This window comes from Galeopterus variegatus, unplaced genomic scaffold (assembly GCF_000696425.1).
Source record: "Galeopterus variegatus unplaced genomic scaffold, G_variegatus-3.0.2 Scaffold179, whole genome shotgun sequence".
Classification (NCBI taxonomy): Eukaryota; Metazoa; Chordata; class Mammalia; order Dermoptera; family Cynocephalidae; genus Galeopterus; species Galeopterus variegatus.
In genome coordinates, this window is record NW_007726290.1 from 506,009 (window position 1) to 521,379 (window position 15,371).

Genomic DNA, 15,371 nt, shown 5'->3' on the forward strand with positions numbered 1-15,371 from the left:
GCTGGAGCCCAGTAGAGCATGAGACAATGCCTTTTATTTAGATTTTTCTCTGCAGGGTTTTTTTTGGGGGGGAACTATTTTTATTGTATCAGCAAGCTTAAATCAATGGTCCATAAAGCAGGGAGGAAACTTTTTTAGAGGTCAGCACGTCTTAGATGATCAACTCGTGCTTCTATTTCCTGGAATCCGGTTTTATCAGATTCAAACCATCCCTTCATTGTCTTGAAGTTATCTTGTGACCTTTCTCTGTAGCAAACTGTGGTTAAGATCCACCCTGTTAACAGGGTGGGAGCCAAATGTAAAAAGAACAGCGGATATTTGAGCAGCATTATCATGCACATTTTGAGCAGCATTATCATGCACATTTTGAGCAGCATTATCATGCACATTTTGAGCAGCATTATCATGCACATTTTGAGCAGCATTATCATGCACATTTTGAGCAGCATTATCATGCACATTTTGAGCAGCATTATCATGCACATTTTGAGCAGCATTATCATGCACATTTTGAGCAGCATTATCATGCACATTTTGAGCAGCATTATCATGCACATTTTGAGCAGCATTATCATGCACATTTTGAGCAGCATTATCATGCACATTTTGAGCAGCATTATCATGCACATTTTAAAGTTATGCATTTGCTGTGGCCCTGTAATCTTTTTTTTTTTTGTCTTTTTCCGTGTCCGGCAACGGATCGCAACCCTTAGTGCTGCCCCCGTACCGGACCGGGGACCGGCAGCGGGATCGCAACCCTCGGCATTGCTCCCGCGCCTCGCTCAGCCAGTGAGCGGGAACCGGTCTGTATGTGGGATCCGAACCCTCGGGCGGGAGCGCCGCCGCGCCTCCCAAGCGGCGCACTATCCAGTGCGCCACCGGGCTGGCCCCGGCCCTGTAATCTTGATCTGAATGTCAAAGTGTCATTGTGCACAGCACCATCCCTCACAAAACTAGTTACATTTACCTCTTATTTTCTAAGACCTAATTTTGTAGGTAATAATTTTACAGCATATATTTATATCCCAACACCTGATTCTTAATGATTTATTTAAAACTGGACACCACCAAGTAAAGGGGGTTCTACAGTTTCGTTCCCATATACTTAATTTGTCCAAATCATATAATTTCTCATTAATGCCAACCATTCTCTTGCCATTAATATAATCTCCAGTATATGATGTTTGCCAACTTACATTAGGCTGCAGCTCATATTTAGTCATGAGCGGTGCCTTTGGAACATATGTTGGTGTGGTCAATTTATCATAAGGGGATAATTTTGAATTGTCCAATTCACTTGGATCCTCTGTGGGAATGTTTAGTTCAATGACCGCATAATTATTTGTTATTTTTATAATCTTTGGGAATTCAGAGAACTGCCACACTAACCAAAATATCAAAAGAGAGAAAGTAAAACAGTACCACTATGCCAAGGCAGAGATCCTTAGGGTTGTAGCAAGTGCTCGTAGCTGCGGCCTTGCCAACAGCTCTCCCTCCAGCGGCCCTGCCAACTTGGAGAGGGCAGCCCAAGCTGACTCCTTTAGGATTCTGCCATGGCGTGGACTGCGCCACATAACACTACCTGACTTCTAATTATACTACAAAGCTATTGTAACCAAAACGGCATGGTACTGATATAAAAATAGACACCAGACCAGTGGAGCAGAATTGAGAACACAGAAATCACCCCCCAGGCTTATAGCCATCTGATATTGGACAAAGGCAACAAAAATCTACAATGGGAAAAGACTGTCTCTTCAACAAGTGGTGCTGGGAAAACTGGATATCCATATGCAGAAGAATGAAACTAGCTAAGCATCTCTCACCATACACTAAAATCAACTCAAAATGAATTAAAGACTTGAGTATAAGACTTGAGACTGTAAAATTAGTAAGGGAAAATATGGGTGAAATACTTCAGCAATTAGGTCTGGGCACAGGCTTTATGAACATGAGCCCGAAAGCTCAAGCAGCAATAGAAAAAATAAACAAACGGGGCTATATCAAACTAAAAAGTTTCTGCACAGCAAAGGAAACAATCAACAGAGTGAAAAGACAACCTATAGAGTGGGAGAAAAGTTTTGCTAACTATGCATCTGACAAGGGATTGATATCCAGAATATACACAGAACTCAAGCAATTCTACAGTAAGAAAACAAATGACCCAATTAAAAAATGGGCAAAGGAGATGAATAGACATTTTTCAAAGGAAGACATACAAATGTCTAACAGATACATGAAAAAATGCTCAACATCACTAGTCATCAGGGAAATGCAAATTAAAACCACATTGAGATACCACCTCACACCAGTTAGGCTGGCTATAATCAAAAAGACAGTGAATAACAAATGCTGACGCGGGTGTGGAGAGAAGGGAACACTCCTGCACTGTTGGTGGGATTGTAAATTAGTACAATCGCTACGGAAAACAGTATGGAGGTTTGTCAAACAACTACTGATAGATCTTCTATACGATCCAACAATCCGTCTGCTGAGTTTATACCCAGAGGAATGGAAATCATCATGTTGAAGAGATTTCTGCACTCCCATGTTCATCGCAGGTATGTTTATAATAGCCAAGATATGAAACCCACCTAAATGTCCATCAATGGATGACTGGATAAGGAAAGTGTGGTATATATACACTGTGGAATACTACTCTGCCATATAAAAGAATGAAATGCTCCCATTTGCAACAACATGGATGAACCTGGAGAAACTTATGTTGAGTGAAATAAGAAAAGCACAGAGGGATAAACAGTGCATGTGCTCACTCATATGTGGGAGCTAAGAGAGAAAGGAAGGAAGGAAGGAAAGACCGTAGCAGTGTGGTGGTCTTACGGAGGGAAGAAACATTCCTAGGGCTACAAAGGGTGTAGGGGGAGAGGGGGAGGGGGCAGCGGAGGGAGATTGGGGGTAATTGGGTGGGGACACAGGGTACAAATGTAATTTTTGGTAAGGGGTATGCCCCCAGTATGAATCTGGCCCTCACACTATGGGCACGAGGGGAGACAATTAGCTCACAGGGTACAAATGTAATTTTTGGTAAGGGGTATGCCCCCAGTATGAATCTGGCCCTCACACTATGGGCACGAGGGGAGACAATTAGCTTTGTATTTCATGAGTTTTCTTAAAAAAAAAAAAAAGCCCTTGAAGTCTTCTGAGAAAACATAAGAGTTCTTTGATGAGTAATATTTAAAACTAGTCATGGAATTGAGGTTGGCAACATTTTCCTCTTTAGGATGTCAGCTAGATCAGAAAGTAGAGTTTTGGAGAAATAGGCTACAAAGCTGAGACGTCTCAGTTGGGGTGCGTGTGTGTGTGTGTGTGTGTGTGTGTATGTGTGTTGGGGGCAGCTAAGAGAAGGGACACAAGAGAACAGAGGGCATCTAGGCAGCCAAGAGCTAGCAGTGAGGATCATGAACCAAGAGCAATGAACATAGTGAGAAGTGGAGAGTTCTCCATAAGTGGAATTATTCAGAGAAAAGTGAAGCAACTTCTGAGCTGAACTCAGATAGACCTGAATTTGCGTCTGGGGCAAGTGACCTGGAGCAAGGCTTTTAAACATCCTCAGTCCCAGTTTTTGCATCTTGATAATGGGAATTAAAATACCAAATTCAGAAGGTTTTTTTAAGGATTTAAAGGGAGGATATGTGAACAGTGCCTGATGCAGTGCCTGGCACACAGTAGGTGCTCAATAGCTGATGGTTATTATTGTAAATCAGGGTTTCCCAATCTCAGCACTATTGACATTTTCAGCTGGATAATGCTTTGCTGTGGGGGTCGTCCTATGCTCTGTAGGATATTTAGCAGCATATCTGGCCTCTGCCCACTAGATATCAGCAAACCTGTGGTTGCCTGTCTGGTGAGGGCTGCTCTCTGCTTCCAACTTGGTGCACTGTTGCTGCATCCTCTGACATCCTCTGAAGGGGAGGAAGCTGTGTCCTCACATGGCGGGAGCCAGAAGGTAAGCCAGCCAAATGCTGTGTGTAGTCTCTAATTGTGTTCATGAGGGAGGAATCCTCATGGCCTAACCACCTCTTAAAGGTCCCACCTCTTAAAACTATCACAATGGCAGCTCATGAATTTTGGGGGGCCAGGGGTGAAATGCTATGGTTTGAATGTGTTCTCTGCAAAATTTACTGCTGGGCCATGGGGTAGACACATTTCACTTTTTATTTATTTTTTAAGTGAAAAAGGAAACACACAGGAAAGACACATTTGGGGCTTTCCTCCAGTTTCTGCTAGGTCCTGACTTTCTAACTTAATGATGAGTTCCCTGTAATGAGAGGAAATTGGACAAGAATGGATGGGGTTGGGATGGACGCTTTTTTTACCAGCCCTCTGAAGGCACGAACTCCAGCAAGGAATGAGAAAAGCTGTGGTCTCTGCAAGAATCATACTAATTCTTTAGGGAGTTCACTGCCTTTATTAAGGCTTTTCGACTACAACTCATCTCTTTGTTTAACTAACTAATCGGAGAAACATATTACCAAATACTGTGGGAATGAACCTTCATTTAAATTGTAATTAAGAACTCACTAATCATAAAAAAGCTGAAAAAGAGCTGAGAATGTAAAACTGATAAAATGTGTAGATGGTGTTCTGGGAAAATTTTAAATGGATTAATTTATGTGCTTTCATCTCTGGTGCCAATTCTATAAAAATGTATTTGTTAGTGCAACATTTATAGCAGTTTAGATTAAGAACTCGTTTAAAGTTAAGTCTATACCTGCATTGTCAACACTTCTTGTTTCAAAGAATGTGAAGGTGGAACACACACACACACACACACACACACACACACACGCATACGCCAGTGTCAGATTCTGATAGACATGCCTATGACTAACAAGATACATACTTTTCAGGGCTTCCAATGATGTTATTATTTTTAGCATCAAATACATTGTACCTGGAGCAGAACTTCAAAAACAATGTCTTCCATTCATCCTAGTCATGAACTTCCAGATGCTTGGGAGTTGTTTTTAAAGCAAGTCCCACCACTGAAACCTGGGGAGGGAGTAACCTCGCTCCTAGGTGGAATTACACTTCCTTCTCTAGGTTTCCAATGCCCATCGACATACTTCTAGCAGACCATTTGTAGGAGAGTTATGACAATTAGTAATTTTCCTCACCAGACTGGATGCTTTTAATTCATCCATATTTACATGTTACTTGGCCTGTTGAAGATACTTTTCACCTATTAAAATGTATACACTTAGACATTGTTAGGACCCAGAAAGCAACACCCCAAGGTGATGGCTTCAGAAGCAGCTTCAAAAGCAATTTTCCTTTGACCTTCTCCTGGACTCCTGTCTCTCAGCCTCATCTTCCCTTGAGGCAAGCCATAGACACTAGAATCCCTCTTCCCCAAGGCGGTCACAGATAGACTCTAAACTTCCCCCGTCTCTCTGTCTTAGAGCTGGCCATAAGGAAATTCTCTGCCTACCTTATCCGGTGATAGGTCATAAGACTCCATTCCAGAAAGTGTCCTGCCCCATTCCCTGCAGGAATGATTGCTCCACACAGAGGCCAAGTAGAATCTGAACAGACAGGCCTTGCTGGGTTTTCCCACTCCGTCTATTAGCATTAGGTCATACGTTTCTTGTCCAATCCCATTTCTACACGGCTGTGCCTGCGTCATAGAACCTAAGCATAAAAGTGGACGGCGTTCCCTATATTTTGGGGCCTTCATTCTGAAGGCTCCCGTCTTAAACTATAAAATAATAACATATTAAACTATGAAATAATACTATTAAACTATGGAATAATAAAATTAGTTGTGCCTTTTCTTCACATTAATCTGTGTTTATCAGGTGATTTTCAGAGAACCTGCAGGGGGTTGAAGGGGATGTCTTCCCTTGGCCCCTACAACGTGAAGTAGAACTGACATGGTGAAAGAAAGAAGAAAAGAGAGGGGACGAGAGGGGGAGAGAAGATGGGAGAGGAGAGAGAGATTTTTCAGCAATTTCTGAATAGCTCAGAGACTGCAAAATCTGATTTCTATCTCTGATTATACCCACATAAAGGTGTAGCTGCTATTTAAGAAAGTGTTTGATTCTTTGAGCATCAGCTCTGTACCTGCCTCTTGTTCTCCTTCCTTAGTGATGGCCTCAGCCTGTACTTCAAAATGAGAAATGTTATTTTGTATGAGGGAGGTTAAAAGTCCACCTTCCAGTCATCTGATGGTGTGGGGTTCAAGGAAAAGAAAGGGTGATTGGTTGGCTCAACCTAGCAATTGTGATATCAGAAGCAGTCCTAGGTCAAGCAATCTCTGTCCTTAGAGACTCAGAGAGAGGAAGGTGTGTGGGGTACAGGGACTGGAGGAAGGCAGAGTGTGGGGGCTGCAGTGAATTAGAGGAAGGTGTCTGCAGTCTCCCTTGTGGGACTAAGGTACTACCTAGCAGCAGGCAGAATAATTAAAATTAATGACAATAATAATGTTACTATTAGACACCACTAATTTATCACTTACTGCATGCCTTTCCCTGTGCAAAGCACTTTGAAGGCATTATCTCTTCCTTTCCTTACAGTACCCATGTGATGAGTGCTTTATTAGTAGCTTCATTCTACAGATGAAGTAATGGGCTTCCAACTGTTAAATAATAGGCTATACAAGGGGATTAAAATTCAGGACTATGTAGTTCGGCTACTGCCCTTAAGATCACCGGACTGGGTTTGAATCCTTGTTTTGCCATTAACTTCTTCCCTGACACCAGCAGTTTCTAATCTCCCAGAGACTCATTTTTCCAATGCCTGGTACACAATAAAGAGGAATTAAATTGAATATGTAGAATGGGGCTAATTCTCATTGTCATGCTTCTTTGTCAGGATTTTTTTGAGGCTACATGGGAAAATATGAAAATATTTGTAATACATTGAGCATAAAACCAATGCAAGCCATGATGCTATTGTATGTTTGTAACAGGTTGAACCCCAAGTACCATAAGCCACCTTTGCTCAACCTGGTCTCCCTGCTGGGAAAAGGAGAGTTTGAGTAACACAGCTCCTTTCTTTTCCACAAAGTCTTAAGGGGGATATCGATATTCTCCCTAACTTCTAGAATAGTTACCTTAAGCCAAACCTCTTGCAATAAGGATTTACTGAAATGTGGGATGGTGTTTATTATATACTCATTCTTAGAGCATTTTGTCAGCTTTGTAAGATAAGTTACTTTTTAAAACCTACTTTACTTTAATATGAAAAAAACACTAAAGCCTCAGTATTTGACACAAGGTCTGAAAACAGCTCAGAACATCGTTTCCCAGAAATCTAGGCAGGAGATTGGCTTTAAAACTATACTCTAAGGAACATGACAAAATGATATAACCAGATGTGACATTTCAATTCCACAATCATGCACCATTCAGGTGGCCATTTCTGCTTTCTGAGAACTGATATATACTCATCTGTACAGGAAGGAACTTACTGTGGTGACATACAGTAGCTGGTTGATTCCTTTGGTCTGATTTTCTTGCCATTGTGTCATTTAGCATCATTAGCAGTAATGTTACTTCGAAAGACATTCAGATTCTCATTTTTCACTTAAAGGTGGGTAATCTTGTCATACATATTTCAGTAGAAAAAATACTTAAAAACATAGCCATTGATAAGCTTGGCCCCAGTCTGTCTGAAAGTGCTCACAACTGCTTGCAAATGTATAGGAATCGATGCTGGTAATCTCTGATTTATAACATGCATTGATCCTGGCCATTTTTAGAGCTTATTTTCTCTCTCTCTCTCTCTGGCATTTTCTATGTGCAAGAGAGATAAACTGTAGTACAGGCAGAACTCTCCAGCTGTTCTAGCATCATAGATTCATGGCAGTAATTCCATAACTTCAAATGGGTTTTGGAGGCAAATAAAAAACCCTCTATGACAGTCAAATGGGCAGAAAAGACTAGGGTTTATGGGGTTTGGTTTATCTGTTTCCAAAGTAAGACAATATAGAAGCTGTCCAGGTGTATAAACCGGTTTGTCTTACCCATCTCCATCCCTCTAACTTCCATAGCACATCGTCTATCGGGATCTTGGACACTCTTGCGTGGTGATTATGAATTTGGGTTCTGGATTTGGATTCAAGCTCTATGCCCTCTGCCTACTAGTGAGAATTGGTAACTTCTTCAAGCCTCCCTTTTCTCACCTTGTGATAATTAAATCAGCTCAACTCATAGTAGAAACCCAGTCAATATCAGTTAATATTATTGTTGCTATTGTTATCATCGCCATTATTATCCTGTCACTTCTCTACACATGCATCTTATTCTCTTATTTGTGCATGTTGTATAAAGTCACATCCTATATGACTATAAATTGAGATAGGAATTTGTTAATTTTGGATGTGAGCTAGCTTAGAAGTATACCTGACTTCTTCAAACTGCTTGAATTTGTTCATGTCAGCAGAATATGGTAACGTTGTTGCTTCAGACTAAAAGTTTGACTTGGAGAATCCCATATTACTGAATTAAAAAAATGTGTGTTGTTACAAACAAAACAGCAAAAAAGAATAGATGATAACTAGAAAAAGTTGCCCAAGTAATGATCAGTAACCATCTTTCTCACCAAATAGGATTGGTTTTAAACTAGTACAATTATTGTTAACATCTGAACAAATGCTTTTCTAGTACTTGAAAGTTTTTAAAAGTATGAGTCACCCTCTTGAGATCTTGCACACACTGTGAATTTGCTTAAACCTGCTCTTCACAAATGGTATAATAGCACATTCTTGCTTCCCCAATCATGGCCTTATCATGGTAGGATTTGAATTGATGAGGTTTGTTATTTGCAGCTACAGTGTCATCTTAGTGATCTACATGCAATCTGCCTTTGTGACTCCTATGATTAAGGTTCATTTTAAAATTTACTTTCATCTACTAAGTAATGAGCACATCAGTTTTTAATATCACAGAATCTTTCCTCTTTTATTACCAGAATTATCTCTCCTGTTGCCCCTCCCCCCACGATGTAATAAAACAAAACCTATCCAGTGTATTACACAATTCAAGATTTCATTATATCCCACTTGATGGGAAAGACTATTTACACAGAGACAAAATAGCACTCTTTTACCAGACGGTTTTACATGAGTAGAATGTGGTTTTATATAACAAAATAGATCTTTTCCCACTAGTTGTGTCACCATTTTTGTCTGGAAGTTAGGATATTTCCTCAGACTTTAGAACTCTGTGACAGTGTCTACATGTATCCAGGAATGAATGTGTGTGTGTTGATTTTATGGTATATGCATGCCAATCTCCTTTTTGTACCTATCACGGAAGGGATGAGCCCAAGTGACTCTGATAAAGTTTATTTAAAACTATTAAAACTATTAGCTCCAATTTGAGATAGAAAAAAAAAAAGAAAAGAAAAAAAAAGGCATCTACTGAAAGGTCCAAGTTCTGCTTTATTACTCCTCTTTTTCCAAGTTAACTTATTTAAGTGCTGCAAATCTGAACTTTTTTTCGTCCCTTCAGACTTAACCACAAAGTTCTAAAAATGGGGATTTCTCCCAGTTACCCTTCAAAATTTGCTTAATGTTCAGGTCTTTATAATATATAGATTATATTTCAAATCTGTAAAATGTATTTTATTTACACACTCCTAAAAGAATTTTTAAAATCTATGTTCCTACCTGTGTAAAGTTGGCGTCTACTTTTGTTTTTATTAAAAGTTTAAATAGTTGCAAAGAATGTCATTTCTGGCATATTGTAAGTACTGATATTTAAAAATATAGTTATCATATCAATTTTTAAATGTATCCAGTGGAATAGTCATTTTACATTCTCTATCACCCATTAACAAATTAATGACCAAGTTCTTCTTTAACAGTTGGAAATTCTACATATTCCTTTTGTTCTCTTTGAACTTGTATTTCCATTATATTTTTCTCACCAAATTATAGCCCAATATAATTTTTTTTCTAAAAAGCATTATATTTCTTTGCAACAAAAATATGCACAGAAATTTAAATTGCTTTTTAATTACTCATGACCCTAAGGTGTTAAGTATTGAAAATTTCTTTTCAGATAGGCAATCATTACAAATGTTACTAATGCACCATTGTTCAAAACAACAAAAATATATTATAAATTTAATAAGTTAAAATTTTGTTGAAAACTTATGTTTATTAGATGGGCTGTTTTTCTTCAATTAGGGTGTTTATATATATATGTGTGTATATATATACACACACACATTCTTGACAAATATTATTTCTAGAATAGAGCATGATTCAGCATGAACTTTATTTCTATTTTTCATTTTATAAATGTAAATGCTGAGAAAGCTTGCTTGTATAAATGAGTAGATGGAAATGGATGGACTTTTGTTACAGCAATGTCATTAATTTCTTTCTTTCTGAGTTATATACTCCAGATTACATAGTAATCTGTCATCAAAAATTATTTTTAATAATCTATCAACTGATGAATAGATTAGGACTTTTAATTTTAATGAAAGCAAAAAATTGGAAACTTCCTTATATCCAAAAAAGTACACTACACCAGACATTAGAATCACTCACTTCTGTCAATACCAACACCAATATTTCAAGTGATCTATTTTGTTTTTGCCCCAAATGTTTTGTATTTTATAAATGCACTGTGTAGTAATATTTGGGGTGGCAAAGAATGATGCTTTTCTTTTGTAAAATGGTCATAAATGATTAAGAAAGAAAAGAGCAAGATATTTTCAGATGCAGGGCATTCTCAGGAAGATAGATTTTAGGCAAACGTACATGTGAAGGTGGGAAATTTAAAATTTATTTTCTTAAAATTAACCATGTCCACATACCCCTCTGAGAGTTTTTATGTCCTCCTTAGAGTATATGTGCCTGTGTTTGGGTATGCTGGGCTATATTGATTTCACCCGTATGAGTCCTTGGACCATTGTATAAGGCAACAGAAAGTGGGTGGGGTTGGGGGGTTGGTAGTGGAGAGAGAGAGAGAGAGAGAGAGAGAGAGAGAGAGAGAGAGAGAGAGAGAGAGGGACTGAGAACTCCATCTTCCAAATAAAGAGTTCTGTGCCCAGTCTGCCATATACTATACTAAGGGAATAAGACATTTCAAATAAGTACAAGTCACACTGTCTAAAGAGCCAGTGAGAAAAATGGTTGACTAACTTCATAATGCTGGAATTATAAACAAATTCACAGCAAGTCTTACTTCCAAATAAAGAGTTCTGTGCCCAGTCTGCCATATACTATACTAAGGGAATAAGACATTTCAAATAAGTACAAGTCACACTGTCTAAAGAGCCAGTGAGAAAAATGGTTGACTAACTTCATAATGCTGGAATTATAAACAAATTCACAGCAAGTCTTACTACTCTTTCCTTGATCTCATGAGATTTCCAACCGTTTGTTTCAAAGGGGTTTCTAGCAAGTCTTATGATACTTTTCCAATGTGGGGGACACAGACATTGAAAGACATCATGTTTTTGTTATTGATTAGAGAGATTTAGATGAAAAAGAAGACGATTTCCTTTCAAATCTCTGTCCCGAAGGCTCAGGTAACTCCAAAGCCCTTCAAGCATTATTAGTAAAAGAAATTAGAACACAGAGAAAAAATTATTTCGCAAAGAAAACTACTTACAATGAGTGGGCCCCGGTTATTTTCCCGGTACTTGTTTTGAAAGAAAATGTAAACGACCGTGGCGGCCAAAGAGTAGAGGAAGGCGAAGACAGCGACAGTGACGAAGAACTCTGCCGAAGACGAGGAGTCGCCGATCAGTGCCAGCTTCTGCCGTTCCTTCCCCTCGCAGGTAGGCACCTCGAACGTCACCTGGTGCAACCTAAATCGCCAGATTGAAGGAGACACTCTTTAAATTCTATGGAGAGAAAACTAGATGCCTCGTGTCCATATCTTCTAAAGCAAAGGGAGGTTGATTTGGGAGTTTTGTTCATTAAATTCATTAAAGAAATCACAGAGATACAGCTAGAAATGTGGACATAAAATTGCGGTTGAACGTTATTCAGTTGGTTATCACAATAGCTAGTCACCCTAGAGAGAGGGCAACAGGGAAGGGGAAAGGGACCCTGAAATGATGATAAGGTAGACTCTGACAGCCCCTGCTTACATTCTCCAGTGCTTTCTCTCTTTAACATGGCCCACAGGGCCTTATGTCCTATGCTCCTGGTGGTGTCTCCAGCCTGCTTTCTGTTTCTCAGTTATGCCAAGCACAGTCTCTCTCCTCTCTTAGGTCTTGTCATTGACTGTTCTCTTTTCATAAATCACTGTGCTCCCTGACGTTTCTTATGGCTGCCTCCTTGGTTTCAGTTCAAACATCTCCTGAGGGAGCCTTTTCCTGACCATTGATCGAAAGTAGCTCCTTTCCTTAGACATTTTCTATCACATCTCTGCGTTTCATGGCATTCATAGCACTCATCACCACGTAAAGCTGTCTTGGTAATGTATTTGATTATGTGTTTTTGTTGTTGTTGTTGTTTCCACTGCACCCTCAGCAGAGAATATCATATCTCCATAACACTGGGGATCTTGGTTTTCTTTTTTTCTGTGTATCCTGACTGCCTGAAGCTTTTTAGGCATTCAGTAAATAGTACTTGGATAAATGAATGAACATCCTTGATTCTGTAAGATGACTGTTAGATCCTAATTTGATTGAAATTTTAGAACTTCTGGTTTAGTGAGTAAGTCCCATCAGGACAGCACCCAGGTTCAATATTTTACTTGATGGAGACAACTTAGTTATTTGGACGATGTTTTCTGCTCAGTAAATGACACCTAAGGAAGATGTATTATATCCAGAATGGTAGCTCATGGTGTGAGCTAGGACTAAGTGATGAACTGTAATTTAATATAGGAGCCAAAATAATTCTTCAGAAATGACTATTAGGAAGGCACTGGAAAATAGACATGAATGAGACTTATTTATGTTAATAAAGTACCACTTGGAAAATTATTGATAAAAGTAACAGCACTGTAAAACCATTGTTGAATGTGGTAAATTCCAACTTACACTTAGGAAGTATTTTTCTGTCTAGGCAAAACTTGATCCCTTTAAAACAGATTTATCATGTGTCTCTTCTTCCAATTTAGATGCTACTAACAATGGTAAAATAATAATAAAGATAACATATTAGAACATTTCTTATGTGCCAGATATTGTGTTTTGTAAGCATTATTTCATTTAATTCCCACAATAAGCCCTGTAATGTAGGCCCTTCTTTGCTCCCTTTCCCTTTACAGATGGGGGAACTGAGGCTTAGAAAGAATAAGTAATGTGTCCTAAGCCACATAGCTAGTAAATGTTACGCCAGGGATTTAAATCTGCAGATGACTTTAGAGCCTGATTTTTTAACTTCTGTATGAGCCTGTTTATGTTCAATAATGAGGACATTAATTAAGATGAAAGCTTTTTTTTCAAAGTGAAGCTAGTGGACCACTGGCATTAGAACTACCAGGGAACTTGTTAAACGTGTATATTCCCAGGCCCCTTCCCAGACCTACTGAATCAAAATCTCTAGGAGTATGGTTTAGTTGACAGTGAAAGCAGGAAAATCCAGTACCCCTAAGTTTCTTGTTTCTCAAAAAGTACAATTTTTTATTTACTGCTTGACTTAAGAAAGAACGATTTACATACTCCATTTGATTTTGCTTGTGGATATTAAGATTCCTCACAAAGAGCCTTTTTCTTAACAAACATAAAGGTGTACAGCTTCAACAAAATCCGGGAAAACAGAAGCATTTGTTATTGTGTATTGCAGAGCTCCTTTCCTACCCTCTCCAGTGATATTAAAATATTCCTCAATAGTTTGGATGGTGGGAATACTGAAAAATGAAATAGATTTAAAAGGTAATCATGTCAATTATATACAGGTGATTTTTTCAGATAATGTACATCTTTTCTCATTATTCTTAATATGTTATTTATTTAGCACATTTATTATAAGCAACTTTATATTTCACACAATATTAGATGCTAGAGATAGAGTGGGGAACAAAGAGGAGATGGGATGGTCCCTGCCCACACTGAACTTCAAGTTCAGAGAGAAAAGATAGGTTTTCTGAAAGAAATCCTAAGCTAGACTGGGGGTAGGGTGGTCAAGGTAAGATTCCCTATCAAAGTGATTTTTAATCTGCAGCTTTAAAAATGAGTATAAATTATCCAGATCAAAAGTTAAGAAAGAAAGCACGGTGAGTATACCACTTCATACCCACTAGGATGGCTATCATCAAAAAGATTACAAAATTGGAATAACAAGTGTTGGCAAGGATGTAGAGAAATTGGAACTTTCATTCATTGCTGGTGGGAATGTAAAATGGTATGTAGCCACTTTGAGAAACAGTCTAGCAGTTCTTCAAATAGTCACAGAGTTATCATATGATCAAGCAATTCCACTCCCAGATACATACTCCAGAGGAATGATAACATTTGTCTACACAAAAACTTGCACAAGAATGTTCACAGCAGCATTATTAAGCAACTCACATGTCTATCAACTAATAAATTGATAAAGTATGGTATATCCATACAACAGAATAAAGTACTGATACAAGCTACAACATAGATAAATCTTGAAAACATTATGCTAAGTAATCACATTGTGTGATTCCATTTATATGAAATGTTCAGAATAGGCAAATTATGAAACAAAATCAGGTTAGTGTTTGCCTAAGTCTGGGGGGATGGGAGAAATGGAGTGATGGCTAAGTGGATAAGATTTTCTTTCGGATAATGACAATGTTCTGGAATTGACTGTGGTGATGGATGTACAACTCCAAAAACACACTAAAAGCTATTGAATTGTAATTTTAAATAGACGAATTGTATGGGATGTGCATTATATCTCAATAAAGCTGTTGGAAAATGGGAAGAAAGAGCATGTACCAAGCCCCAGAACAGGCAAGGAGCACAGCACGTGGCGGAATGAGATGTGGTTTGAGAAGCTGAGTGATGGCAGGAGAGGGGATGGTGTCGCAGGATGAGATAGAAGAGTAACCAGGGGCCCTCACTGAGGGGCCTTGTGGGCCACATTATAGATTTTGGCCTTTATCTGAAGACAAAGATCAGAAAGATTTTCTTAGAATAAACAACATGTAAAGCAAAACCATGCCACATGTCACAACTTTTTGGAGACATGCACACTTGCTTTCCAGGGGCAGGATGCATGCCAGGATCAGCATGTCTCCAACATGCCAGTTCCCTCAGCTAACAAGCACAAGCTGGGTCCGCAGTATTCATCTGCAGTGGGGGCAGTGGGGAGGGAGAGAATAAAATAATTGTTTTTCTATGTAATCAGCTGAGTAGTAACATTTTCTCCATTGCTAACTTATTGCGGTGACTTACATGAATTGTTAATCGTGCTTATCTTTATAATGCGAAAAAAAAAATCACCCCAAATCTGCTAT

General features: G+C 38.7%; 1 protein-coding gene across 1 annotated transcript in view; it reads right to left on the bottom strand.

Moving 5' to 3' along the window:
• Positions 1-15,371, bottom strand: part of SYNPR (synaptoporin) — a 187,354-nt gene that overhangs the window by 57,670 nt on the left and 114,313 nt on the right. The window contains exon 3 of the mRNA XM_008564018.1: positions 11,595-11,793. Coding sequence (XP_008562240.1) covers positions 11,595-11,793 — 199 coding nt within the window. The remainder of the gene's footprint in view (positions 1-11,594; positions 11,794-15,371) is intronic.